This window comes from Rhineura floridana, chromosome 9 (assembly GCF_030035675.1).
Source record: "Rhineura floridana isolate rRhiFlo1 chromosome 9, rRhiFlo1.hap2, whole genome shotgun sequence".
NCBI lineage: Eukaryota > Metazoa > Chordata > Lepidosauria > Squamata > Rhineuridae > Rhineura > Rhineura floridana.
In genome coordinates, this window is record NC_084488.1 from 63,048,241 (window position 1) to 63,075,204 (window position 26,964).

The window sequence follows — 26,964 nt, forward strand, 5'->3', positions numbered from 1 at the left end:
AATGGGGTCAGACAACCTATTCCCAGAACAAGTTTAGGAACATTGCTCTATGTGAACTACTATGTGTCCTTGTTTATGTTTAGGTTTCTAGCTCAGTTTAATGGAGCCGCTGAAAGTTTAGGAAGGTGCGTCTGAAGTAGCTAATATTAATCAAGCCACACTGCTCCCACATGAAAGGTATGGGCTCCTGCACAGTATTGGTCATCCATGCTGAGTGCTCCCAGATAGACCAGAGACAAACTCTAACATTTCTTCAAGGAAGATGAGGTACAACCCATGCTTATCCTTAACACTTTTTACACGAAGCTGACCAAAGTGATGCTACAGCAAACAGGGAGTAAAGATTTGGTCATCAGGAAAAGGCGGCACTTGTGTGCACAAAAACAGGAGCTGATGATGCAAATCTATTGGTGTGCACATGTGTCTAATAGGAGTTCACACTTCAAAAGCCACTTAACACAAGTAAGTTCCAAAAGTGAGCCAAAGTCTGATTGAAACATTTCTATTGCAGTTTGGCTGCTACTGAAAATTGCAGTGGTGTGAGCAAAGTTTGACACAGCATTTAGAATTTTTAAGCATTTTTTCCATATGGGTCCACCAACGGAAAGAACTTTTAAACTTTCTACCAGCACACTATGTACTATACAGGAAAAATATGATTTTCTTTAACTCTTAGAAGATTACTTGCATAAACACAATGCTCGGCTATGCCTTTAAATCTTGTTACAGAATTCTGCAGTGCATTGCCATTTCCCTGCAATGATGTAGTAATGAGTAGTATAAAAGAACTATGAAATATATTTATCATTAAATATTCCGTATTTGAATAGTTAGTTTCCGTACACAATAAGGCTCCTGTATACCAAGAGAGATCCACACAGTATTTTCAGCATTCAGTTTTATATATTACCAACAATATGCACACATATTTATTTTTTAACATTTCTTCCAAGGAAGAAAGCAACCATGTGAATGGTCTACTTAGCTGTCAGGATTACCAGGCCATGCATATTATAGTTAAATGTGCAAATAAATATCTATGAGAAAATTAAATAAATCTAAGTGACATGTGTATTTGAAAATTTCTATAGAATTCTTGCCCCACTGACAGATCACTAAGGCTCTGTTGGGGCCACGTAGGAAGTTTTAGCTTGTTGGCCTTCATTTGCTGACAAGTTTTTTGCCTACCCTGTATCGTTCTTCTAATTTGGCTGATTGGCTTGTTTTTATTTGGCTAATTTGTTTAATTTGGATTTGGCTGATTCATTGCCCAGCCAGGTAGTTTAATACTGTAAATAGGTTAATCACATCTAGTGGATATGTGCGGGAATTTAACAGGGTAAGGTTTGGTGAGCACCCTTAGGCACCCTTTAAGGTAAAAGGTGTGATCTGAGGCTTGCCTTCTGGGTTGTGAGGACTGTTGGCAATATGAGGTTCACCTTTGGGGTTAACCTATAATGCCCACTCAGAGTTGTGAAGCCCTGGGAGGGGGTGGAGCAGGAAGGCCTTCCTAACCACCCTGCGGGGCAGGGGTCCAGAAAAGAGGATTGGGCTTGAACCACCTCCTTTTTCATGGCAGGATGTCCTCATCTGATTGGTTAAGAGTTCTGTCCCGCACTTTACTGTGCAGATTATTTTTATACAATCAATCACGTAACTGGCTTTATTTAAATAATTGTGACCCTTGATTTACCCACACTTCATCTTGCTTGCCTCTTCATTTCCCAACTATGGCTGCAATATCTTCCAACTCCCAAAAAAGTTCTTACACTTATAAGTGCAGCTGTGTTAGTTATGCAAAATGACTCAACACGTTAGCCTTATGGGAAAACATTACAATCATCATCCTAGATTGTCTCATAGGACATATGTAAGTTATGAGAAGCTATAGTAATTACAATAAATGAAACTGCAAGTGTATTTTGTAGAAAGAATTTCAAAAGAATGAGACTCCATATTTCTCCACCAGCAAGTACCATGAGTGCCAGAAATAAACTGGCTCTATGATCTAAACGTTATACAACAGCCCCTGTTATCAGAAATTTAGCATTCTGAAAATCAGTGCATCCTCATCAAATTAAGAACATTGTTAAAATGTGCTTCCATTTAATTTAGTAAGTTTAGGGCATGCACATGTAGTTTTTTAGACAGATAGAAAATGGGTGAGGCCTGGTGTGTGTGTGTTTTTCCCATGCTAAAAAAATCAGGTGAGTGAGAGGATAGCTAGAAAACATCATCAAATCAGTACAAATTATTCAGCAATTACAAATGGTTTTGCGATATAAAAAAGTTGCTCTAGCATAATGAAAAAGTCTTCTTTATCTAGGTCAGCCAGAGGCTGTCTATGTTGAATGCAAAAATCATCAAGCAAATATCACCTGTTTAGTAATCAAATTTATGAACAAAGCAAAAAAAGGAAGACCCCACATGCACATTTAGTTAACTCATGTTTATCTGGTTGAACACTGTGTTTTCAGTAAAATCTTTTAGCTTTAGCTCAGATCCACTAGATGGCACACTCCAACTTTCTCTATTCAACATGTCTTAAAAGATATTGCTAAAAATTAACATGTGATCAAAATACATTTAAATAGCAAGAAAAATAATAATCTACGAATACCACCAGTTTTAAATTAAATCCAGCAATTGATGAAGTTGTCACCTCTACAATGTCATTTGTCTCTTTAGGATGAGAACTATGATTTTGGCTGGGGGGGGGAGGTGCAGAGAAGACTCAACATTGTTTTTTCTATCCTGGCCTTTGACACTTCAGACATATATATTTTTAGGATCTACCCTATTCTTGTGATTTTTTTCTTTTTAAAAAAGGTTATATTTTAAACATAACACCCTGGGACATCAGGCTGAAGTGAGGGTAATAAATAAATAAATAAAAATAATAATAATATAAAATGTCTGGTTTGAATACTTAAAAAGAGCAGAGTACTCAGTAGAATTTACCTCTGAAAATGTTGTATGATCAACTTGCTACGTTTAGACCAATTCCTCCGTTCTTTTTTCCCTACCTTGACTGCAAGATTAGACAATTAGCTATTTGCAGTTAACTCAGAATTAATAGACATTCATGGGGACTTATTCCCAGCCAGGTATATAAGGATCGCAGCCTGGAAAGTATACATTTTTTAACATATACTGAAATGCAAAATTGTCATTGAGGGTGACAGTTCATCACTAGAAGAGGTAGGAGCTCTAGGCTAAAGGCCTTCCGCAGATGTGAATATATTCGGTAGAAGGCAACATAATGCACTTTAAAAAATCTTTTTTAAAGCCTTCGGGCTTAGGGCGGTATATAAATTAAATTAAATAAAAATAAATAAAATAAATAAAAAATCTAAATTTATTACTAGATATCAAATTTTATTTGTAGGGCACACTGTACTCTTTAGCTAATTTGCCTTAACAGCAATTAAATGATCACAAGCTTCATTGCAAATTGGTCTTATAGTCTCTGGGGTTTATTTCTCCTCCTTTCTTCATATACCCCAGCTTCACTTAGAAGCTTAGGCATATAAAAGAAAAACTGCTTAAACGTATTTCCCAGAAGTACTGTTCAAATTTTTCCTCTCTTTAGTAGCAGGCAGTTAAACAACTAGTTCCGATGTTTTAATCCCATTTCTGATCAGGATGCAGTGAACCCCATTTGGGATCTTAAGTGTAGACACTGATTATGCTTTGGATCACATTCACTTCTAGGAATTTCTTTAGTGTTTTTTCATACTCAGAAGGAAAGGTTTGTTTCTTTGCAAATACATAAATCATTTAAAAATACATATATATCCACTAAATTCTATTTCTGCTTGATTTGTTCCAACATGAAGACGACACAAGAAAAAAGAGCTCAACAATCTGACATGTAAAGATGACAGGACACACTGAGAAATCTAAGAAAAGGAGGACACTTTTTGGCAATATTAATAATTCTATTAATTATCTACATGGCAGACTGCACTGAGAGTCTTTCAAATGCTAATGAGACTGTCACAACAATCTCTCATTTAAATAGCTGTAATGCTCATGTTACAGCAATGCAAGAATGTACTGCTGAAATATAGTTCATACTTCAGATGTGCTGCCAGGCACCAGGGTAAGTTCCCCCTCTGGTTCTATAAAGCATAAGTTGATAATTTATGGATTGCAGTTGGTGTATATCACATTCATTTAGGCAACACATTCAAAACATTTTAAGAACGGGGGTGTCATAGGCTTATATTGCAGAGAATGAAGCTATGAAAATATAAGATTGCTATGCCTGAACTAAATTTCACAAGAAAGTAGTCTCAGGAACTAAGACAAAAAGTTGTGACAAGAGATGAAGTTGTAGGCCTTGCTGACAAGAGGATCCTGGAAATTACAGGATGGTCAACTTAATATTTCTTCTGAAAAAACTGGTGGAAAGCATTGTTAAAGACAGAATTACCAAGCATATAGAAGAACAAGACTTGCTGAAGAAAAGCCAGTGGAGCTTTTGCAAGGGCAAGTCCTGTCTCACTTTTAGAATTTTTTAAGAGGGTTAACAAGCATATGGATAGAGATGATCCTGTTGACATTATGTACGTAAGACTTTCAAGATGTACCACACCAAAGACTCTTGAGTAAGTTTAGCAGCCATCAAGTAAAAGAAGTGGTTCACTTATGGATCAGGAACTGGTTAAGAAACAAGAAGCAGAGGGTAGGAATAAATGGACAGTTCTCCCAAAGAAGGGATGTAGAAAGTGGAGTCCCCCAATGATCAATGTTGGGACCTGTGCTTTTCAACTTGTTTATAACTCTAGTTAGGGTTGAGCACAGAGGTGGCCAAGTTTGCTACTAACTACAAAAATTTGCAGGGTCATTAAAAGATTGCTAGGAGTTCTAAAAGGGTCTCTCCAAAGTGAGTGAATCTGCATTAATATGGCAAGTGCATTTCAATGTCAGCAAGTGTACAGTGATACACACAGAAGCACTAAAATATCCTAATTTCACATACACAAACATGAAATCTAAATTAGCAGTGGCTGACCAGGAACGAGATCTTGAGGTCATAGTGGATAGCTCAATGAAGATGCTGACCCAGTGTGCAGCAGCTGTGAAAAAGGTGAATGCCATGCTAGGGATCATTAGAAAAGGAATGATCATAAAACTACCAATATCATAATGTCATTATACAAATGTAGGACATGACCACACTTGGAATACTGTGTATAGTTCTGGTCACCTCTTCACAAAAAAGATATTGTAGGGCTTGAAAAGGTTCAGAAAAGGGCAACTAAAATGGTCAAGGGGATGGAGCAACTCCCTTATGAGAAAATATTACAACATTTGGGGCTTTTTAGTTTACTAAAATGGTGAGTAAGAGGGAACATGACAGAGGTGCATAAAATTATACATGGTGTGAAGGAAGCAGATAGAGTGTTTCCCCCCACCCCTTGCTTACAATATTAGAACTCAGGGACATCCAATGAAACTGAATGTTGGAAGATTCAAGATAGATAAAAGAAAGTACTTCTTCACACAACACACAGTTAAACTATGCAATTCACTCTCACAAGAGGTAGTGATGGCCACCAGCTTGGATGACTTTAAAAGAGGATTAGACAAATTAGTGGAGAATAAGGCTGTAAGTAGATACTAGCCAGTATGCTGCTGCCAAGTATGGAGAGTGCAACTGCACTCAGGTCCTGCTTGCAGATTTCCCATAGACATCTGGCCGGCCACTGTAAGAACAGAATGCTGGACTGGACACGCTTTTGAGCTGATCTAGCAGGGCTTTTATGTTCTTCAGAATTTTGCCAGCAAATCTGTTTAAAGTCAAAGAGAGCTTCGGCTATGGGGCGGTATATAAACTGAATTAATAAATAAAATAAATAAATACATACACAAATACAACTCACCATAGCTCTTAAAATTAACCTTTATATTTATTTGAATAGTTTACTTCCTTATTGGTGTTTTTTGTAAGGATGGGGGAGGTTGATATAGGTCTTACAAATGGGTTTCCTTAGGGAGAGGGAAAAGCAAGATTAACCAACTAATGACTAAAAATACCTGCTGGTCTACTCAGTTAATCATGGAATTAACACCGAGAATTAACATTCTCCAGGCAAATTCAAATAGCCAGCTAACTTTCCAGGCCCCCAAAAATCCTCTAAGTCTACATTAATTCTTACATTAACGCAAAATAAAAATACCAGGGGTGCATGCTAAATTGTGGGCCTATGTAGTACTGTGTATGAAAATACAAGGTCTTCCTTAGCTATTACATATTACAAGCCTCCAATGAGAAGAAGTGATTTTCAGAAGACAGTTCGGGTTCTATAACTCAAGGTTCTTACACAATGAAAATATCTGTTCCTCTATGATATGGAAAATATCTGTGAGTGTAGCCCATCACATTTTATAGCCATGTGGAAAACCTACAATGATTTATTACTTTAAAAAATTGGTTATGCAAGAGCCTAATTTCAGACAGGGAAAGATTTCACATTTGATTATAACAACTCTAGGAATGTCACCATCAGCAGAGGCCCAAAGGAGGTGGTTCAAGTAAAGAAATCAGGCCCAAATGGCTGAGGTTCTATTAGTCCTCTGTCATCGTACACATAATATACATAGGCCATTGAAAATTGCTACTGATTTTTGTCAAACAAAAATATATGAAAAACACTGACCTTATGCAAAGCTGGGGCCATAACTGGTACCAGAAACCCATTATAAATGTAGTTCACAAGCTGGATCCAAATCGAAGGATGTGCCACCTGAAAATAAAGGAAACAAATCAAGGGAAATCAATCAAAAATCCATCTGGAGTATCATACTTATGATTTCACATATTTTGCAGATGTTCATAGAAGAATTAAGGAAGAATAAGAATAATAAGCCTCTGATAAAGTCTTCTGAGAGTTAAACAAATGAAAAGATGATAAAAATCAAACGATAGCTCTTATCCTACACACACCTATTGGAGACAGAGTCTCATTAAACTTAGATATGCTTGCTTGTATACATAAATTTACTTAGAATTGAGCACAGTAATTTACACGTAAGCAAAGATTAAAAGGCTTCTCATATCTTTAGGTCATACAATTTAATAGTGCAAAATGGCAAATTAAGAGCTACCCAAGTGCATATCACATCCTGCTGATGTCACTTTAGAGTGATCAAGCTATTATTAAATTTACTAAATTACAGTAAAGCAACAGAAAGTTCATTATTTATCTTTGAGCTTTTCAGCACATTGCAACATTCTTTGAATAGTTAAAACAAAAGAATTTATCCACATACTAACTACTGTTCTGTAGTGAGAGAAAACACAGAAATGTGAGGCACTCAATAACTCTCTGGCAACTATGCATTTGTGAAAATGTTCTTGTAGGTTAGAGAGCATTAGATCACTCAGCATGGATCTCAGTACAGAATGATTTGAATCATTGCCTTGAGAGGAAAAATGTTGATCTGAATCTAGACTAGTGAACAACTATCAACCTTTTAATCTTTTGCAGTATGAAGTCTGTCATTAGCAACAGCAAAAAAAACCCTATATGAATAAGGGAGTGAATTAGTTGAGTGCTTTGTTTGTTATAATGAAGCCACAAACAAAGACAGTACTTGTTTCTCATGCCTTTGTACAACTTTTTCAGGTTAAATCTCCTTGCTTTAGGAAAGGAAAAAGATGCCTTGAAAAAAACAGTAAGGGAGCTAGTATTAGGAATGATTAAAACAGGAGAACTGATTCCACTGTTTCATCCTATATTTGTTGAAAAAAGAGGTGAAAAAATTAATTTGAAAATATAATACACTCAATGATAAAAAAATCTAAATTAACAAATATTTTATTATAATGGGTTGGGTCCATGAAATAGAATGCTTCTGATCCCTTGATCCAGTAAACGAAATGTGACTGGGCTGTGGCATTATGAACACCTTCCAACAGCATCTCCTGTTGAGTTTTCCCCACTCTTCCCAACCATAGGTTAAGATCACATCAGCAGCAGAAGCAGCTTGATTAGTGGGGCAGAGCTGCAACATTAGTTTCCCAGCAGTGGAGTTATTGCTGCTTACCAGGATAGGAAGAGGCAAGGTGATGGGGAGGTTGGGGCTGTGTAGGTGCAACAGTGGAACTTGTATTGTAGCTCCATTTCACAGGGCAAGCAGCTTCTGGTTGACACTAAACTTAACTGGGATAAATTTTAACCAGCGTTGAAAATCAGTGATTGAAAATGATTTTATAATCCTGGTTTAGAGTGAATTATTATTAGCAATAAGCCTTAAGTATGGTAAAAGAAGGGGAAATTAGCATTAAAATTTGTGCTACATGATTCCATGGGCCACTACCAATCCCTTAACCATGGTTAAGTGCTTGGGAGCATTAGGTCAATTTCATCTTTATGTACTACATTTCTGCTGTGAAGTAGTTGTTCTTAACATAGAAACATACAGTTAGATATTACATATAGTGACCACCCCTGTCATCTTTCCATGATCAAGTGTAACTGACCATAACTGACAAAAGACATGCTCAGGTCCAATGCTGAGAAATAAAGACAGAAAGCTGCAGTAATTTTTATATATTTGTAAAGTTGTATTTTCTTTTTAAACACACAATTCCTATCTGGTTATAAGTATTAAGGTAATCCTGAGTAACATTTTATTACTTTTTATTATTGAATTTAAAACTATTTTATTCTGAATGGTGCAAAAATGAAAATCTCAGTTATATAATAAGTGTTTGCTACAGAACAGAAATTCTTATCTTGGAAAATAATTATATAAAAAGGTTAAGACAAAAATGAGGCCCTTTATTTTCTATATAAATCTCTTTTGCAGTGTGAATAAAAACAGCAGTTTTCCTATATTACTCATAAAAACTCTTCCATCCTGTACTTTCACTAACGAGACTCAGCAAACTTGAATGATTCAGATAAAGCTACAGATACCAAAGAGCCATAGTGCAATAAGAATCTTGAGTGCATCATCAAAGAGATATAAAATGTGATCTTATCATTAGACTGGAGAAGGACAAAGACTCAAAAGAGAGAAAAGCTAATTAAGAAATAATCAAGAACAAAGAAGATGAGAAGACCAAACAGAATTTAATTTAGATTCTTGAAACATACTTAAGCTCCTGATCAACTCAACCACAATGAAAATTGTTCACAGCTATTGGGGTGCATTTGTGTGCATGAATTTTACTGTTATAAAAATCTGATCATAAAATAGGATAATTAGTTCAGACAAGCACAATATTTTGTCTGAAAAATAAATCTTCGATTTTAGAATCAGTAAAGGTCATTCAGCAATCATCCTGAAGAAGATGGCAATGTTCATCAAAATAAATTTGTATTTCATTTATGAGGCATATTTGTTCCTAAATCCCAATTATTTAAATAACCAATTCTGCTTATAGTCACAAGAAACATGCACAATCATTACATCAAGACTGAACTCTAATTATTCACAAAAATATGAACACAGGATTGTATTCAATTGTGCCCTTAACATGAACAGAAGTCCTTCATGGTACAGCCGGTGTAAGGAATCTTTGGCCCTCCAGGTGTTGCTGAATTACAACTTCCATCCACGCCAGCAAGCATGGCCAATAGCCAGGGATGATGGAGTTGTAGTTCAGAAATACCTGCGGCAGAATGTTTGATCTTGTGGAGGCCTCTGGTAATGGAAGAGGGTAGGGAATATGTTCTTCAGTTACTCCTTTCTCCATCCCTCAACACCTTCCACACAGTTCTAGAGGATTCCCTAATTTTTTCAGCATATCTTCAGGAGAAGGAAGGGATTGCAGGAGAAAAGAGGTATCAGCAAAAATTGCCTCCCCCAACTTCCATTAACAGAGTTGTCCACAGAATCAAAAGACTTCCCACAAATGGAAGAGCACAACTGGATTCCATCCACATATTTTAAAAAGCTGTATTCTTAAGCAGGATCTCTCTTTGGCCTAGTACCTGTATTACTGCATTGCAGAACTCAAGAGAGTTCATAAATTGGACAAGAGCTGGAGAAAGAAGCCAGTCATCTTTCAGCAGACAGTGCCATTCTTCTCCTTTGTCTTCCAACTTTGTAGGTAAGGATGAATATAGGCCACTTAAGCCTGTTGCTAGCACCTGAATTGAGAATGAAAAAAGAGGGGGAGAACACAACTGTTTAAAGAAAGTATTTGCGTCACTGATAAGCTTTTCCTTAAGAAGGCAGAACTGGAAGGTTCCGTCACTTTTCAGGAAACAGTTTTAAATTCAGATATTTAAAAATCATTATAATAGCATCCCTATCCTGTGTTAATGGCAGGTTTTACACACGTATGGTATCTCATGAAAATTGACAACCAAATCAATGTAAAGAAAGCAGATCTCTTTTTACCCCAATTAAAATACTTGCAAAATGCCAGCAACTTATTTTAAAATACTGGTGTAAACTGCTTAAAGATTTCTTGAAATATAAATATACAAGCTAAATAAACAAACAAACAGAGAACTGGTTGTTAGAAGCACTAAACATTAAAGTATGAAAAGGCGACATGTCTATAAGCTATAAAGGGCATATGGGCAACACACAGTAGACACAGGCAACTGAAAGAAAATAATGTCTCCCATCTATATATCTACTACATGTCTGAGTGTTTGGAGGTGTAAATCTTATTCACACTTCTCAGTATTTAGCTTTGTAAACAGTTGTGTACATACAGGAAGGATATTTGATGTGTATAATATAGGTCAGCCCTTAGATGTTCAGACAGTAGGATTTTCAGATCTAAATTTTTTTGTAATGTTTTTATTCGTATTATAGTTGTTTTAACACACAAACTGAAGTAGTATTTTTTTCTGTGATTTGCATTTTAATCTATTTCTAAAATAGTAGGTGTCAATGATACCATTGCCCAATATTTATGTGAAGCTCACGTGTTTTTTCTACTTGCTTCTCTGACCCCAGTCACAGTCACTACATTCTGCATAGAGAACTATGCTATCTCCAGGGTGTGCATACAAAGTCTAAAAGACTATTGTCAGGCTGTCCACTACATCAGTGGTTCCCAACCTGAAGGCTGGGACCTCCAAGTGGGCTGCGAAGTCATCCGGAGGGAGGGGGGTCGCAAAGAGCCAATATAAGAATTATTTATTAATTAAAACATTAATTAATGGGTGATCTGTGCATCACCAACTTGCAAGCCTGCACTGCATGTGCATGCAACCATCTGCCTCCCCTTACTTCTGGCTGGTACAGTCAGTTCCTGCCTCACAGACAGCTTACTCCCAGATAAATCACATTTCAGTAATTAGACCAGACTAAGACTCTGTTGAAGCTTTGAAACTTTACTGCTTTGGAGGGGCATGAGGCTTTATAGTACAAAGATGCATCATTCTGGTTAAAGGAAGTCAAACTTTATGTCTATAATACAAGAGGTCGCAATCCTAACCAGGTCTATTTAGAAGTAAGTCCTATAGAATTCAATGGAGTAACAGCCATATGAAGTCGGTTAGGCCAAGAATTAGTGTATGGCCCCGGCTGTAAATGAGCAAAACAAGATGGGTAAAGTAAGTTTTAAAATGTGAAATTGCACATGCTCTGCATATTTTTGTTGCTGTTTATCAGGGCTTTGCATGGTTTAGCGTTGCCACTGGGGGAGAGCAGGGCTCTTGTGCTTCTAACAACTGGGTGTTAATAATAATAATAATAATAATAATAATAATAATGTCACTTGTTTCCTGAGCCAAGTGCTGAAGGTGAGACATCGTTGTGTCCAGATGGAGGGAACACTTAGAGTCCAAATGCCCTGGTATCATTCAGGCTCCACTCACCACTCTGGGTGGTTTACTTTTATTTCCTTCAAAATTTGTTAAAAGTTGATTATATTGCTGCAACCTGCCCTGGGACCTTATGGTGAATATAATCATCATCATATTTGTTTTTGTGATGAATAAAAAGTGACATTATTTAATGCTTTATTATGTATTTTTTCAATTAGCAGAGACTAAAATTGCAACAATTAGCATGCAGGGGACATGAAAATTTTTGAAGTTACAAAGGGCATCCCATTCTCATAGAGGCTGGGAACAACTGCTCTATATCAATCAAAAATGCATGTTTATAGTATAGCTATATGCTTATGAAGCCGCTTGAGTTTTGGACCAAAACAAACAAGACCTGCTAAAAGAAGACTACATGGGCCATTATAGTTTTTTCTTTGAATGCAAATAATCTAGGCAGGCGCCATAATAGGAATTATGAGCTTTTTTAACATTATAGTCATTGCTGTGTGTTGGTTTCTTACATGTATTCTTACATGTATTCCAATAATCAATGCAGAGACATGTAAAGAATAAATATTACCAGTCATGCAACTCTAATTTTACAAGAGCCAATTAAAAGGATTCTATCTGTAAATCATTTCGAGTATTTAAATGGTAAGTCTGATATTCCAAAAGACATAAATATGAAACATCAATTTTTTGACTGACAAACAAAAAAGGCTGCCAAAGTGTGTTACCCTGCATTTGCTGTTTGTTACTCACTACTTATTCTATCACTTAAGCTACAATTAACAGAATTGTGGGAGGAAAAAAAGTTATAGTCTGTCAGGGTAACACTTCAGGAATATTAACTACAACAATATTCCTGTATGGTTGGTGTACTTTAGTCATATAGACAAAACAATAAATACACCAACAATTTCATTCTGCAAGATAGCTAATGCAGCTAATGTGGCCACAATCATTTGTCAAACATGTGATATTTTCTCCCCCCTCAATCATCTCTAAGCTATTTCAAAGGAAGGAGGAGCAACAGAAGAATGCAGGAGGAAGAGAATTCTTCTCAAGGTATGATACACTCCTCCCTGCTTCTCATGTAGTTTCAGTTGGAAAAGTGCTTCAAAAGATAGGGTAACACCCGAAATGCCTGTGTAGCAATTTGGACCTTTCACTCCCTGATCCTCTGTTTCCTGAGCTATATCAACTCTGTAGGGCTCATCTCTTAGAGGTTTGAGGTAGTGTAACACTATGGTTACAATCCACAGTACCGTGGACATTCTCAAGAGCTTCCATGTGCCCAGCAGGTTTTTTTCCCCTCTGGAAAGAACAGATGCCTCGTCATATTGCAAATGGCTTGCTGTTTAGTGGAGAGATGCTGTTTTATGAAATACAAGTCCAGATCCTGCTCATATGAAGGAGCTTGATACAGTCAGACCAGTGGTCCCCCTAGCCCAGTACTGTATAACTCTACCAGCGGCTCTCCAGACAATTAGGTGGAGGACTTTCCCAGCCCTTCTACCCAATATCCTTTTTAACTGGGGAAATGCCCTCTAACACTATGTGTCAGTACTATGAACTGTTCCAAAATCCAAAGCCCAGTTTAGCACACGTCTAGACATCAGATTTGTCTACTGTGAGCTAGTTTTCTGCTGTGAAGACAATATCACAAACTTGGTGCCTGTATTCCTTATCATTAACCATGTTGGCTGGGCTGGTGAGAGTATCAATCCAAAATAATTACAGGGCACTAAACTGGGGAAGACCATGTGAAACTACAGACCCAACAAAATTAAGTCACAGGTCTATGGCAAGCCTACATATTACCTTGTCCCTGTGAAAGGCCATTTCCAATGGCTAATTCTCCATACATTTGCAAAATCTAGTCCAGCTTGCTACATTGATCCTCATAATTGCTAGCTATCCCTGGAAGCAGTCATTTCTCAAATAGAAACTCCATGAAGCAAGGAGCATCATAATCAGGACATATAGATATTATATTGTTAGCCATTCTGTGCTGCCATTAGGAGAAGGGGTGGAATACAAGTATGAGGAAATAAATAAAAATATTGGGGCATGTTAGCCTGCCATAGAAATAACATTATGTGGGGATCAGTCCTTAGACAGCATACACACTACATGTTAGTTTTAGAGTTACCAGATCTCAATTTGTCAGCTGGAGACTCAGGTTTTTTGGGGTCCCCTCCAGGTCTCCAGGTGACTCACCTTAATCTCCGGACGTTCAGCTTTCATTAAAAAAAAATTAAGTTTCTAGGTGGTATGGTTGCAGAGATATACACCAAAACGTTAGCTGCCACCCCCACAAGTTCTTAGTTACTCTAAGCTCTGCTCTAATCCCTGCCCTTGCAGGCTTTTAGCTAATAAAAAGTCAGGGTTGTGATTGACAAGGAATTATAGAGCCAAAAAACAATAGAGTCAAATTGAATTGTCTGCCTTCAAATCTATTCCAATTTATGGCGACCTTATGAACAGGGTTTTCATGGTAAGTGGTATTCAGAGGGGGTTTACCATTGCCTCCCTCTGAGGCTGAGAGGCAGTGACTGGCCTAAGGCTCAGAAAACATGATTTCTCCTGCTTTTCTGAACATCTCACAGATAGAATAAGTAAGCTTTCCGTCTTTTCCTCTCTTGTGTGTAGGAGTCAGACAGGTTTAAATTTTGAAGAGGGCAGTGTTTTGCAAACTTCCCAATATGAAGCTTTCATCCAATACTTGCTTTTCCAGAGTAAACATACCCGGAGTAAACCCTACTGAATTCAAGAGGACTTCCTTTTGAGTAGACATGGTTAGGATTGTGCTGTAAATTGATGGGACTTTTGAGTGAACATAGGAAAGAATTGTGTTTGTGTTGTATCTTTCTCTCCCCCTCCAATCCTATTTTTAAAGCAATTAGGCAGGGCTTACTTAGGTATCACTGTTTTTATTATGTAGGAAACTAACAGCGATTTTCTTTTTTTAAAATGTTCTGCAATGATCAACTGGTTTTGACAATAAACTATTATATGGAATGCATGTATTTTTACATCTCAAGTTCGTGTGTGTATATGGGAATCTTTCCAACAACCCCGTGAGGTAGGGTTGCAGTCTGGAAACCAAGGCAGTTCACAATAAGAAATAAATCCCTTTAAAATCCAATAACCATAAAAACAATTTGCAAAACAGCTTAAACTGTTGCAAAACAGCTTAAAATGGCATGATTCTGAATTTTGGGTTGCATGAATGAAGTTGCTTATCACTTGAGATTGCAGTTCTGTCCCTGTTTGAGTAAGCCCCACCGAATACATTGGGACCTGCTTCTGAATTAATAAATGTAGGACTGCACTATAAATATCTTTACAGGTTGTGTAAATAATAAACATATTTGATAGTCATGCTTATACAAATATTTCTTCATTTTTCATATTTTTGGTTAGGAATCCTGACTGGTTGTGGGATTCTTAGTTTTCTGCCTTACTTGTAGAAATTTTGTTGTGGTTGGTATGGTATTGCATTTAAAAAATCATCACTGTCTTTTGTTTTTGTTTTTCTGTTTGCATGTCATTTACCTTTATCCTCACTCCCTTTCATCCATAGAAGCAACAACAGTGGTTCCATGCGCTCCGCTCAACCTTCTTGAACCTTGTTGTTTGTTTCTTCGGCTATGGGGCAGTATACAAGTTTAATAAATAAATAAATAAATAAATAAAAGAGAATTCACATACTGGGCAGCGTGGCTGCAATTGTTGTTGTTCCTAAGTTGCTGCCTATGAAAGTAGACCAAACCATGTGTGCTTTCTCTCTGTCAATTATATTCACTGGAATTGGGTTGGCTCATGAAGTGAGTTTATAGCAGCGCACAGGGGAGACAGAAAAGGGTAGTGAATCTTCTTACTCATTACTCAGACCTCTTTCTGAAGTGAAGGGTCAAATCTGTAAAGACATTTGGATGTTAAAAGGTAGGGGCCTGGCATTCTAGGCAGGGGGTTGCCAACCCTACTTGGATATGGATATATTTGCAGAGGATCCCTAATCAAGCTTTACCAACAACACAATCCGAACCATATCTATTGAGAAGTAAGTCCTATTGAGTTCTATGGGGCTTAGTCCCTTAGTGTGTTTAGAATTGCAGCTCTTTGGGGGCATCCATCTTTACTCGAGTGCTGCCATCTAACATCTCCACAACACTAGGCTCCTTTCTTGCTACAATGGCCTCCTGGTGACTGGCCTGGCCTGAGGGCACTTAAACCCTTCTTGCTGAAAGCAAGTAGGATAGATTAAATGTTTCCTACCCAGGAAACAAAATCTTTTAGCTAAGATTTCTATCGTAATTTCCAATCAGATAAATGTTTTTGTATGAATTGTATGCACCAAGCAACTGTGGTTGATGCTTATGTATCATGCTTAATGACATCACTTGGACCCGCCCCATGATGTCGGGATGCTTCTGACCTGGCAACCCTAGCTAGGTTAGATAAGTCAGTTTTAATTAAAATATGTTATTGACTTTATCATCTACCTAATTTTTGTGGATAAAGTCTTGAAACTCTTAACTGCAATGTGTACCTTAAATAAAATTACAAAAATCATAACATAGCAATATTGGGGATTGCTAAGAAGTCTGTAGTGTTAGGAGGGTAACCTGCTTTTTCAACTACTTGAGGCTAGAACAAGGGCACACATTCAGGAATGTCCTAAAGTTGAATGTTTGTTTCTTTAGCATAGCTAGCATTATTTTAATTATAGGGTAGGGATTTTGATATTCAGTACAATATCATGTCTTGTTTTGTTCTAACTGAATCAGAATTGAGATGTTTTATTGCTCCATGAGGAAATGACAGTATAAGAAACCCTTTAATCATTCTGCATTTTTTTACAGAGTGAACTTTGGATGCCAACTAGGCCCCTGAAGCATCATTCTGCATTTTCACAAAGGCAGTACAGAACTCTGAAAACTACAAAGCTCAAACTCACAAGGCCCACACATTATGGGTCTTTAAAAAGTGAGCAACACACAGGATGGACTTTGATATTTTATTATAGACTTGGGCTAGCTACCTTTTACACACTAAGACAATCATTGTAATTAGGAATGTGTTTTGTCAATGATGGCCCCCTACTGTTCGAAGGTTAATACAGTTGTCTTTAATCTTCAGAGTAAAACGTCTTTCTAAAAATTAATTGGCAAATGTAATTATGGAAGTTACAGCATGGATCTAATAAGGATATCTACCTTGGGGGTTGTTTTTAAATATGAGTACTCTTTAGATGTATCTATTTAAATTAAGCCAACAAGAAAATCTCTGAGATAGAGACTGATTACTCAGTACTCAGAGTTCAACAGTAATCTTGATTTTTTTAAAAAAATAGAAACAGGATAAGAAGTTTCATATGTTACACAACTATTACATCCTGTTCCACACTCTCCACACACACACTCCTCTAGAAGGATCTTTAAAATTATGCCCAAAAGGACTGGGGCCACTACTACATCAACACTGAAATTAAACAAAACTTTACTTAACTATACAACATATTTTGAGCCTATGGAATTTCATTTATTTGTAGACCAGGGAGGCAGAGAGAAAAGAAAAGTATTTTTAGACTCACGTGCCAGTTGCTCTGGGACTGCAAAAAAAGTTAGGGGAAAGGTTTGAATCCAGACTAAATCAGTTGAAATAGAAACCAAATCAAGTTATTACCAATTTGCCCTGCTGATTTCAAGGGGAACTAATTTCAATTAACTTTGTCTGGATCCAACCCAATGACATTCTGGAACAAGGAACATCAAGCAGTTACACAACTCTTAACAAAGTAAGATCAACCACAAAGGAAAATCACCCTGGATATCATTGGATCATCTTCAGTTCACCACTTCATTTCCGCATTATCAAACTGATCTCTTTTCTAGCTCATTTTTTCCAAATTTACATAAACCACTTTGGAAGATAGTATTTTTCTGTGAAGCCACATGATAAAATAAATAAATGAATAATGAGGCAGTAGGTCTAAAGATAGCAGGAACTGAATGTAGGCAGAGAAGAGTAGCAGTAGTGGTGGCAGTGAAGAGGCAAATGTGAAGCTAGCATTGTTTGAGAAACATTGCTAGTTTCTGACTTTAAAAAATTAAAAGAAAGCAGACTGTTTACTTCTAGAAATCATTATGCATTATCTCATGGAAACTTATGCAATTTGGCATGTGTGTCATTGTGATGGGTAGGGGTAGGTAGAGAAGCAGAGGGGAAATAACAGGTACTTGGCCCTGCGAGTTCAATAAGATTAAGTAATCCATTGAATCATATTCTTATTGTAAGATGGGGGAAATAGTTGAATTTGCTTAAAAAGAAAATTTAATCAATAAACCAGAAGCATAACTGAAAAGGTGAGATTTTCTAAATTTCAACTCCGTTTTCAGGTTTAACAGCTAAAAAATGCTAATGTTTTATTTTAAAAAACTTGTCTGATCTTTAAATGGCATATTATAATACTATTAAGATAATTAGTCCCAAATGGTCACCTAAATATAATACAATATTATCCACATTAAATAGCATGTATGTAGTCCATAATTCATTCATTTTGCCCCTCAATTAGTTTTCTGTTGAGAAAGCAAATTATAGTATAACAATTATCATGATTCAATGCAGACTTACAATTTTTTAAGAGTTTACATTTTTTCTTTTGAAAAAGAAGACATTGTTCAAGGCAAGGATTAGTTTGTGCTCCTTCGTGCTTGCATCCCTTCTGGTCCCCCTTCCAACCCTTGGGACACTGGTAGCTATGCTGGGAACTCCTTGGATCTTACTGTTCTGCTGATGAATGCAAGGTCAGTGACTAATAAAACCACTCAAATTCAGGATTTAATCCTGGAAGAATGCACTGACCTTGCTTGTATTACTGAAACCTAGCTAAATGATCAGAGTGGAGTAGGAATTTCCCAGCTCTGCCCACCAGGTTTTGTGGCACTCTAGCAGCCTAGATCCAGGGGACGGGGAGGTGGGGTTGCAATTGTCTGCAGGGAATCTATCTCCCCTGTCAGGTACCCTGTCCCTAACACCTCATATTCGGACTGACTTGAACTCCTCATTAACTACAGTTGTGCCAGATGTCCCCAAGGCTTCCTCTGGTCATTTTTCTATGGATAATTTTCAGCTTGTAAAGCCTGAGGATGTGGACAGGATTCTGGGAGAATCGAGGGCCATTACTTGTTCCCTTGCCCCTTGCCCATACTGGTTAATCAAATCTGCCAGAGTGGGAGCGGTTGACTGGTTGGCATATTTAATTAACACCTCCCTATCAGAAGGTTCTATGCCAACATTGTTGAAATAGGCTGTGATAATAAGACCTTTGTTTAAAAAGCCTTCTTTTGTTGTTAGACTCTGCAGATCTTAACAACTTCTGCCCAGTCTCTAATCTCCCCTTTTTGGGCAAGATGATTGAGAGGGTAGTGGCTGATCAGCTCCAGGTTTTCCTGGATGAATTGGACTATCTAGACCTTTTTCAATTGGGCTTCAGGCCCGGTCATGGGACAGAGACTGCCTTGGTCACCCTGCTTGATGACCTACGCCGGGCATCAGACAGGGGGAGTGCAAACCTGTTGGTGCTGCTGGACCTCTAAGCGGCCTTCGATATGATCAACCATGGTAACTTTCTGGGCCGTCTAGCTGAGATGGGATTGGGAGGTACCTGACAGACAGGACCCAGAATGTGGTGCTGGGAGACTACTGCTCGTCCCCCTGGCCATTGGCCTATGGGGTACTGCAGAGTTTAATTCTGTCTTCCATGCTCTTTAACGTTTATACGAAACCCCTGGGAGAGGTCATCAGGAGATTTGGAGTACAATGTCGTCAATATGCTGACGACAATCAACTCTATCTCTCCCTACCACCTGATTGTAGGGAGGGAGTGCTCATCCTAAACCGGTTCCTGGAAGCTGTGAAGGGCTGGATGTGGGCTAACAAACTGAAACTTATGCAGACAAGAAAGAAGTGTTGCTGGTCAAGGGGAAAACTGTGCCAGGGATAGGGTTGCAACCTATTCTGGATGGGGTTGCACTCCCCTTGAAGGAAAAGGTCTGCAGTTTGGGAGTCCTCCTGGATTCTGCCCTGCTGCTTGAATATCAGGTGGCTGCAGTAGCCAGGAGTGCTTTTGGCCAACTCAAACTGGTCTACCTGCTGTGTCCTTTCCTGGAAGTTGACTTGGCCACAGTGACACATGCATTGGTGACATCGAGGCTTGATTACTGTAACACACTCTATGTGGGGCTGCCTTTGAAAATGGTTCGGAAATTACAGTTGGTTCAAATTGCAGCAGCCAGTAGGTTAACTGGAGCACGGCACAGGTAGCATATTACCCCTGCGCTTTATTGACTCCACTGGGTCACAATTTGTTTCCAGGCCCAATTCAAAGTACTCGTTCTGACCTTTAAAGCCCTAAATGGCCTTGGACCAATGTACCTGAGGGACCACTTACACCCATATGTACCTGCCTGGGATTTAAGATCATCTGCCTCGGGTCTCCTTTGCGTGCCTGGAGTGAAAGATGTTAGACTGATAGGCACGCAGGAGAGAGTCTTTTCAGCTGTGGCCCCCAAGCTTTGGAATACCAAAGACTGAAGGTAGAGCCTGACACTGATTTTATGCCTTCTATGTTAATTTTTAGCTCAGTAGTCCCTTCAGTACCACTCCCTATATATGTATATATGCATGTATGTGTGTGTGTATGTATATATATTATTTTATGTATTTTAATTACATTTTATGTATATTATTATTATTTATTTTAATGTTTTTGTTATTTTTATTGTGTACAATTTTATTATGCACAGGCTCGATTTTATTGTAAGCCGCCCTGAATGCCCTATTATAGGGTAGAAGGGTGGCATAGAAATATTTTAAATAAATAAATAAATAGTTAGTGTTAAAATGAACTGAACACACTTCACAATTACAGTGTGGAGTAGGCATCCTGAAACTGGATCATTAATATATATATATTCACTAATAGGCAAAAAAAACCCTTGTAGTTTAAGCACTTACCTATAGCCAACAGATATTTATATCACTCTTCTATCCTTTCATTTAAAAGCAGGAAAATTGAGCAGCTACAGTGAATGCACCAGGAGAGCAGGAGACCTGACCTCCTCTCTGAGATATTGTACTGCCCTACAAATGTGTAAAAATGCAACACAATTTGGGCTGGTCTTTCACAGTCCAATCCACTTCCTGTGTAGCTTGGAAGAATTTGGTAATATGTGCCTCTGAGCATATGGTGAGTGGTGGCAATATTGCAATCAGCCCAAATAATAGAAACAAGACATGTGCTGTGCTGGTCTCATTTTAGCAGGGTAGGAAGCAACAATATTAAGTCAGTTGATATAGTTCTGATATTCACTTTAAATATCTTTGATTTACTTTGCAATTATAGTAAAACTTCCTATGGTAAATTATTTTATTTTATTTTGCTTCTGTTTCTGTGAATATGTGAAGTATAGCAACACTTTGCATAATTTACACTAAAACATATATATATATACATCCCTGATGCCACCATTTCTACATAATCATAATAAAATCAGAATGCACCAAGTAAACCCAGTTCTGCTTTGTTTAATAAGGTTGCTGGGGAAAACTTCAAGTTGGGGGGTGGGGAATGAATCAAAGTTTTCCTTTGGAGGATGGAGTCAGAAGAAGCAACTTACCGGACAGAAATAAGTATTTTCTACTATATGATTAGTAACCACATTGTTTTCTGCAGAAAGTGACATTATAAAGAGTAGTGCATCACGGGCCTGCTGGCCAACGGTCCCTTCTCGATGGATGAAAGGAATCAAGAGAGAAAAAATTAGGAAATTTGCAGCTCCTTGGTCCTCACTGGTATGGAAAAAGAGTTCTAAAATTGATGGATCTTTGGCTAGGATTGAGCACAGCTGGTTGAGAAGAACCACCAGCTGTGCTTCCACTGCTGGTGTAGTAGTTCCTGAGCAAGAACTCAGCAACATCATCAAAGGCTTCAAGATGGGCTTGTGATGCAGTAGGGGCTGGTGGGACTGAGTGATGATCATTTCATACATCTTCAGTTGTTCAGTTTTCATCTCATCCGTGAATTCCCGTCTGAGACTCCAAAGGAAGAGTTTCTCCATGATATTCTCTGTAACAACAAACTCCAGGATAGGTCCCATTGCAGCATCTTTTGCTTGTTCTTCAATCAACAGGAAGAGCATGTGTTCTACGTAATTCTGCACAGTGCTGGCTTCATCTGTAGGAATGGCCCCGTACCTTGCCTGAATATTTTTCAAAGGGTCATGCTTCTCTAAGATTTTCACAACCTAGAGAAATGTAAACAATTTCTAATCATCTGAGCGCAGATATTTTACAATAATCTTTTAACTCAATCCTATTTCTTACTCAACTCAGTCTTTGAAGTTGCTAGATGAAGTATATGTTTTAAGCTCCCAGTGTAAAAATATCTGCTTAACAAATAGCTTCATAGAGTGAAGTACTTTTAAAAGAATGGACTTCAGAATGGATTGCAAGGGATTAATAATTTAATCAAGTAGCAAACAAGTTATAAATTAACGAGAGAAATTTGCTTACAAATGTGCATTAACACACCTCATACATTATCTATCCAAAGAGTTTGTTCAAAATGTATTCATTTAATATCCCACTCTTTGAGCTTGAAGGTTCTTGTGACTTCCTCATATCATGACTTAGCAAGCTACCGTTGATCACAATCCTTATAAGTAACAAGGTTAAAGACAAGAAGTGTGGTAGGTGCTGGCCAACCACGTCACAAATATCAAACCATCATGACAATATCTCACTAATTCAACTTCTGGGAGTGCTGAATAGGAAGTCAGGATTCAGTGCCATCATTTGCTTACATAAATATCCTACAATGGTAGTAGGTCAATCCCTTGCATTACATTAGAAGGATCGGAGGTGACAGAGGCAGAGAAAAGACCACTTGCCTGGAGATATGTGCTGGTCGATATGGACAATACTGGATTAAAAGGGATCATTGCCTGATGCTGTAAAAGGCATCTTCTTAATATATTATTGCTGCACTTTTTCATAAAGCCTTCTTTGATGGGATTTAAGCAGCTAACCACGTGCAGGATTGCAGTTAATGCCAATATGTTCCACCCATTTCTTTAAACTCCAGTGGAGCGTCAAAACATAACAATTTTAAATTATATGCCAAGTTTTAGTTCTTTTCATTGAATCTAGATCTAGATTTCATCGAATTTAGTTCTGTCTCTAGCCCATCCATCAAACAAAGCAATGTTCCTTTATTATAAACACTATGTCCTGTTCACTTAATAATGGGAAGCAGGATTCTACAACTTTCCAGGAGAAAACATAAAACACACGAGTGTCAGGCAACAGACCATAGTATGGAAGTAGCTTGTATTTGGCAATACAAATCAACTCCCAGTCTTCTTCTTCTTGTTGTCTGTATTTTGAAATGGATTCCTGTTGGTGCAACCAATCTGACAACCATAAGAAGAAGAAAAGCTTCCCTGAGCTGCATTACCTGTGCCCAGTGGGTTTTAAATACTATCATGCAGGTTTCTGGGTCAACTCCTTCTAGGCTCACAGCCTGATGGTTTTTCCTACTACTCGCATCTGTGGACATCATAAACTCTCCAAAGTTCGATTCTACTAGGCCATATTCAATTTCCTTTGCAGCCACTGCATTACAAGTGTCACGCCTAGATAGTATCTTTCATCTGTAAAGAAATCAAAATAATTAATTTAGAAAAAAAACAAACATTTGGGATTTAATAGTAACATAAAACATGAATTTTAAAAAATGTACTGGGAACAATGTGACATCATAACCATGGTCCTGGAACTGTTGCAACACAAGTCTGCATCTTCTTTATAATGGTATATTTCACTGGGGAATAATAGGAGGAGAGCCCTATTGCACTTGATTCCTGCTAGTGGACTTCCCATAGACATCTGGTTGGCCTCTGAGGGAAACAGGATACTGGGCTAGGTAGATAGGTCTCTTAAGTCCTTAATTGCTGTAATAGATTAATCTCTATCTCTGACACAGTGCTCCTTGCTTGATTCTGTGCTCTCTTTGCATCACACTATAATTGGGTGTATGTTATTTTTTTTCAATTAATTTTTATTCAAATTTTCAAAACCAAAACAATACAAAAAGAAAAAACACAAATCCATAACTAATACAATAAAAAGAAAAAAAATATTAAAAAATTGACTTCCGATTTGTCGTAGTTCAGCTATAAGTCTATAATATATAACAAGCCTGTATCTTATAGATTATAAAATCACCTTCCTCCAGCGGTTATCTTAATTGGGTACAAATCTCATTAACATCATATCATTTTATTCTTCCACAAAAAGTCAAAGAGAAGTTTCCAATCCTTGAGATATATGTCCATCAATTTTTTTTTCTAGATAAACTTGTCAATTAATCCAACTCATCAAGTCTACTAAGTCCAGTAATTTCAAATCGCTCTTCTTCCATTATCCGTATTGGTTCCATCTTCCATCTTCCATCTTTACGCGCCCAATAATCTTGCTGTCATAGTCATATAATAAGAGTCTGATAGGAATTTCTTTTTTCACAGATATTTTCTTGCCATCAGTTCCGAACATATCACTGAAGTATTGTTGCAAAGCCGCATCTCTGTTCCTCTTTTTTATATGATACATTAGCACATCTCTTGAAGATTTTTCCATTGACACAAAACAGGGATTAATTCTGTTAGCTTTCTCCATTTCAAGTTCCATCAAATCTTTCCAGTCCAGGAATTTTTTTGAACCGATAATATCTTTATCTCCAATCTCTTCAATTCCTTCAGTGACAGCGCTGAGTTCCAAACCGTAATATTTGTCTCCAGAATCCATCACAGCCAGGAAATCCAAATCTTTTTCCATATCCATATTTAATCCAATCTCCATGGTTTGAACCTTGCCTTTAATTTCTCTTTCATCCTTTTTTGGTTTTCCAGATCCCTCTTTATTCTCCTTTCTCATAGAATCCTGAATTTCTTTCAGCTCCTGTCTCATTTCGTCAAATTCAATTCTCCACGCTTGACTATTATTTCTCAGTTCTTGTTTTATTGACTTAATCCCATTCATTATTTTCTGAAACATGTCTAAAGATAAAGTCCCTTCTTGTACATCCATGATCTTCTTAATTGTCATTCTTAAAGCCAAAGGAACAAAACTCCTTCAATTTTCAATGTCCCAAGCAAAGAGCAGTTTATTTCTTTATCCAGTTACAAAGGAGTTAATCTTTCAAACCAACTGGCGTCACACTCTAGACAGCCCTTATCTCTTATATGCCCAGAAGTGCAAAAACAGCTTTAGTTCACAGAGTCCAAAAAACTAGTAGCAGAAAAGATGAGCAGATTCGTCAAAAAAAAAAAAAGTAGATCAGAAAAAATAGTCCCAGACATATATTACACCAAAGTCTTATAAGTCAAAAAGAAAACCTTCATCTGTTGTAATCTTTATAACGCTATTTTCCATGTCAGCTTTTTGCAATAAAAAAAGATAGGCTATTTTTATTTTCTTCCCCCTTAGTTCCGTGAGTAAAAAAGAAGGAAAGTTTTGGCTCACCCAGGTTTTCTTAATTGCTGATTCTTTGACAAATCTCTTTAGCTGTGTAGATAAGAAAGTGATAAGCGTAGACAGGAGAATGCTTGCCTGTTAAACCGTTTTTCTAAAAAAAAAAAAACCGGGTCACTTTTTCAGCTGAGCTAGCTAGAAATCCTCGCTCCGTCCAAGCTGCTGGAAGACCTTCTTTCACAGACAATTCTGACGAATTCCAGTCTCCAACAATCACAACAAAGCTGTGTGGGAAATCTCACGTTTCTTCCTTATCCGGAAGAAATTATCCCCAGTCAAAAAAGACCCTTCTGACTGGATTTAAAACTGAAAAAGTTTCATCCAAGACGGGAGCCGTCTCAGAGGCTGCACAGGCGGAGGGATCCTCCTGGGAAGTCCTATAATTGGGTGTATGTTATAGGAAAGGTTATCATTCCCTCTTAGGTGAACAATAAAGTGAATTGTGGATGTAGCTAGCTTTTGAGACCTCTGTAGGAGTTACTAATTGGATAAAATAATAAAAATAAAAGATTAATTTGGTGTACATGGAAAAATACATTATGCCTTTTCTTGAATTGTCCTTGGTAACTAGGCAATACTAACAACAAAAGCTGAATATATCTGCAAGGTTGAGGGCTTTTTGAAAAGACTTTCTGACACAAACAGCTATTCATTCAAAAACACTTGACTTTTTGTTAATAAGAGCCAGAGCTTGGAAGTAACTAGTTACAAGTAACAAATTACTTGTAATTCATCACTTTTTTGAGTAACGAGTGGGTAATTCCTTTACATTTTGATTGTAATAGGACTAGGAGTAATTTTACTACTTTTGTGGAGTAATTGTAACATTTCCAGAATTACTTTTGGGCATTACTTGGGGGGGGGAGCAGGGGAAAGTCTTCTGCTCCTCTGATTTGTGGATGAAAATCATGTGCCTCAAACTGGGCTTCTGTACAGCGTCACTCTTCCCTCATGCTCTGTGGGTGGGTAGGTGGTGTCAGCTCTACACTGCAGCAGCAGTGTCAGGGGGGGCTGGAAATTCCTGGGTCTTTGGCAGGGAAGGAAAGTCCTTAGCCAGCAGTCAGGTTGTAAATCTGCCAGGCCTATCCGAAGCGTACTTGCCGAGTCAGAAGTCCAGAAGCGAGGTCAGTGGAGGTCCGGGATCAATTGCCAAGGAGGTCAGTCAAAGAGATGCTGCAGGGAAACTAGGTCTACACAAAGCCACGCCTGACGTTGCAGTCAGCAACAAGCTGCAGCCAAGGTGTGCCTTATAAAGAGCAGGATGGACAGCAGGTGTGAGCCCTCAGCGTTTGGGCCTTTTTTTTTTACAATAATTTTTATTCAAATTTTCATAAAACATACAAAACAAAATCATAAAACATTCAAAGACAAAAAACAAAACAAAAATGATTAAACAAAAATAAAATAAAATGTTGACTTCCCATTTGTCACAGATCAAATCAGTTATAGGTCTACAATATATAACAATCCTGTCTCTTAAATTATATTATAAAATCACTTTCCTCCAGTAGTTATCTTAATTAATCATCAAATCTCATAAACATTACTTTATTCTTTCCACAAAAAGTCAAAGAGAGGTTTCAATTCTTTAAGAAATATATCTATG

At 37.6% G+C, this 26,964-nt stretch overlaps 1 protein-coding gene across 5 annotated transcripts in view; it reads right to left on the reverse strand.

Annotated features, from left to right (window-relative positions):
• FHIP1A (FHF complex subunit HOOK interacting protein 1A) overlaps positions 1-26,964 on the reverse strand; it is a 131,795-nt gene that overhangs the window by 56,481 nt on the left and 48,350 nt on the right. For all 5 annotated transcript variants that reach the window (XR_009757907.1, XM_061584648.1, XM_061584647.1 and 2 more), the window contains 4 exons: positions 23,284-23,479; positions 21,446-22,072; positions 9,954-10,112; positions 6,669-6,755 (listed from right to left, as the gene is read on the reverse strand). Coding sequence is in view for 4 of the 5 variants with exons in the window: in XM_061584648.1 (XP_061440632.1) it covers positions 6,669-6,755; positions 9,954-10,112; positions 21,446-22,072; positions 23,284-23,388 (978 nt within the window). In the remaining variant the exon portion in view is untranslated. The remainder of the gene's footprint in view (positions 1-6,668; positions 6,756-9,953; positions 10,113-21,445; positions 22,073-23,283; positions 23,480-26,964) is intronic.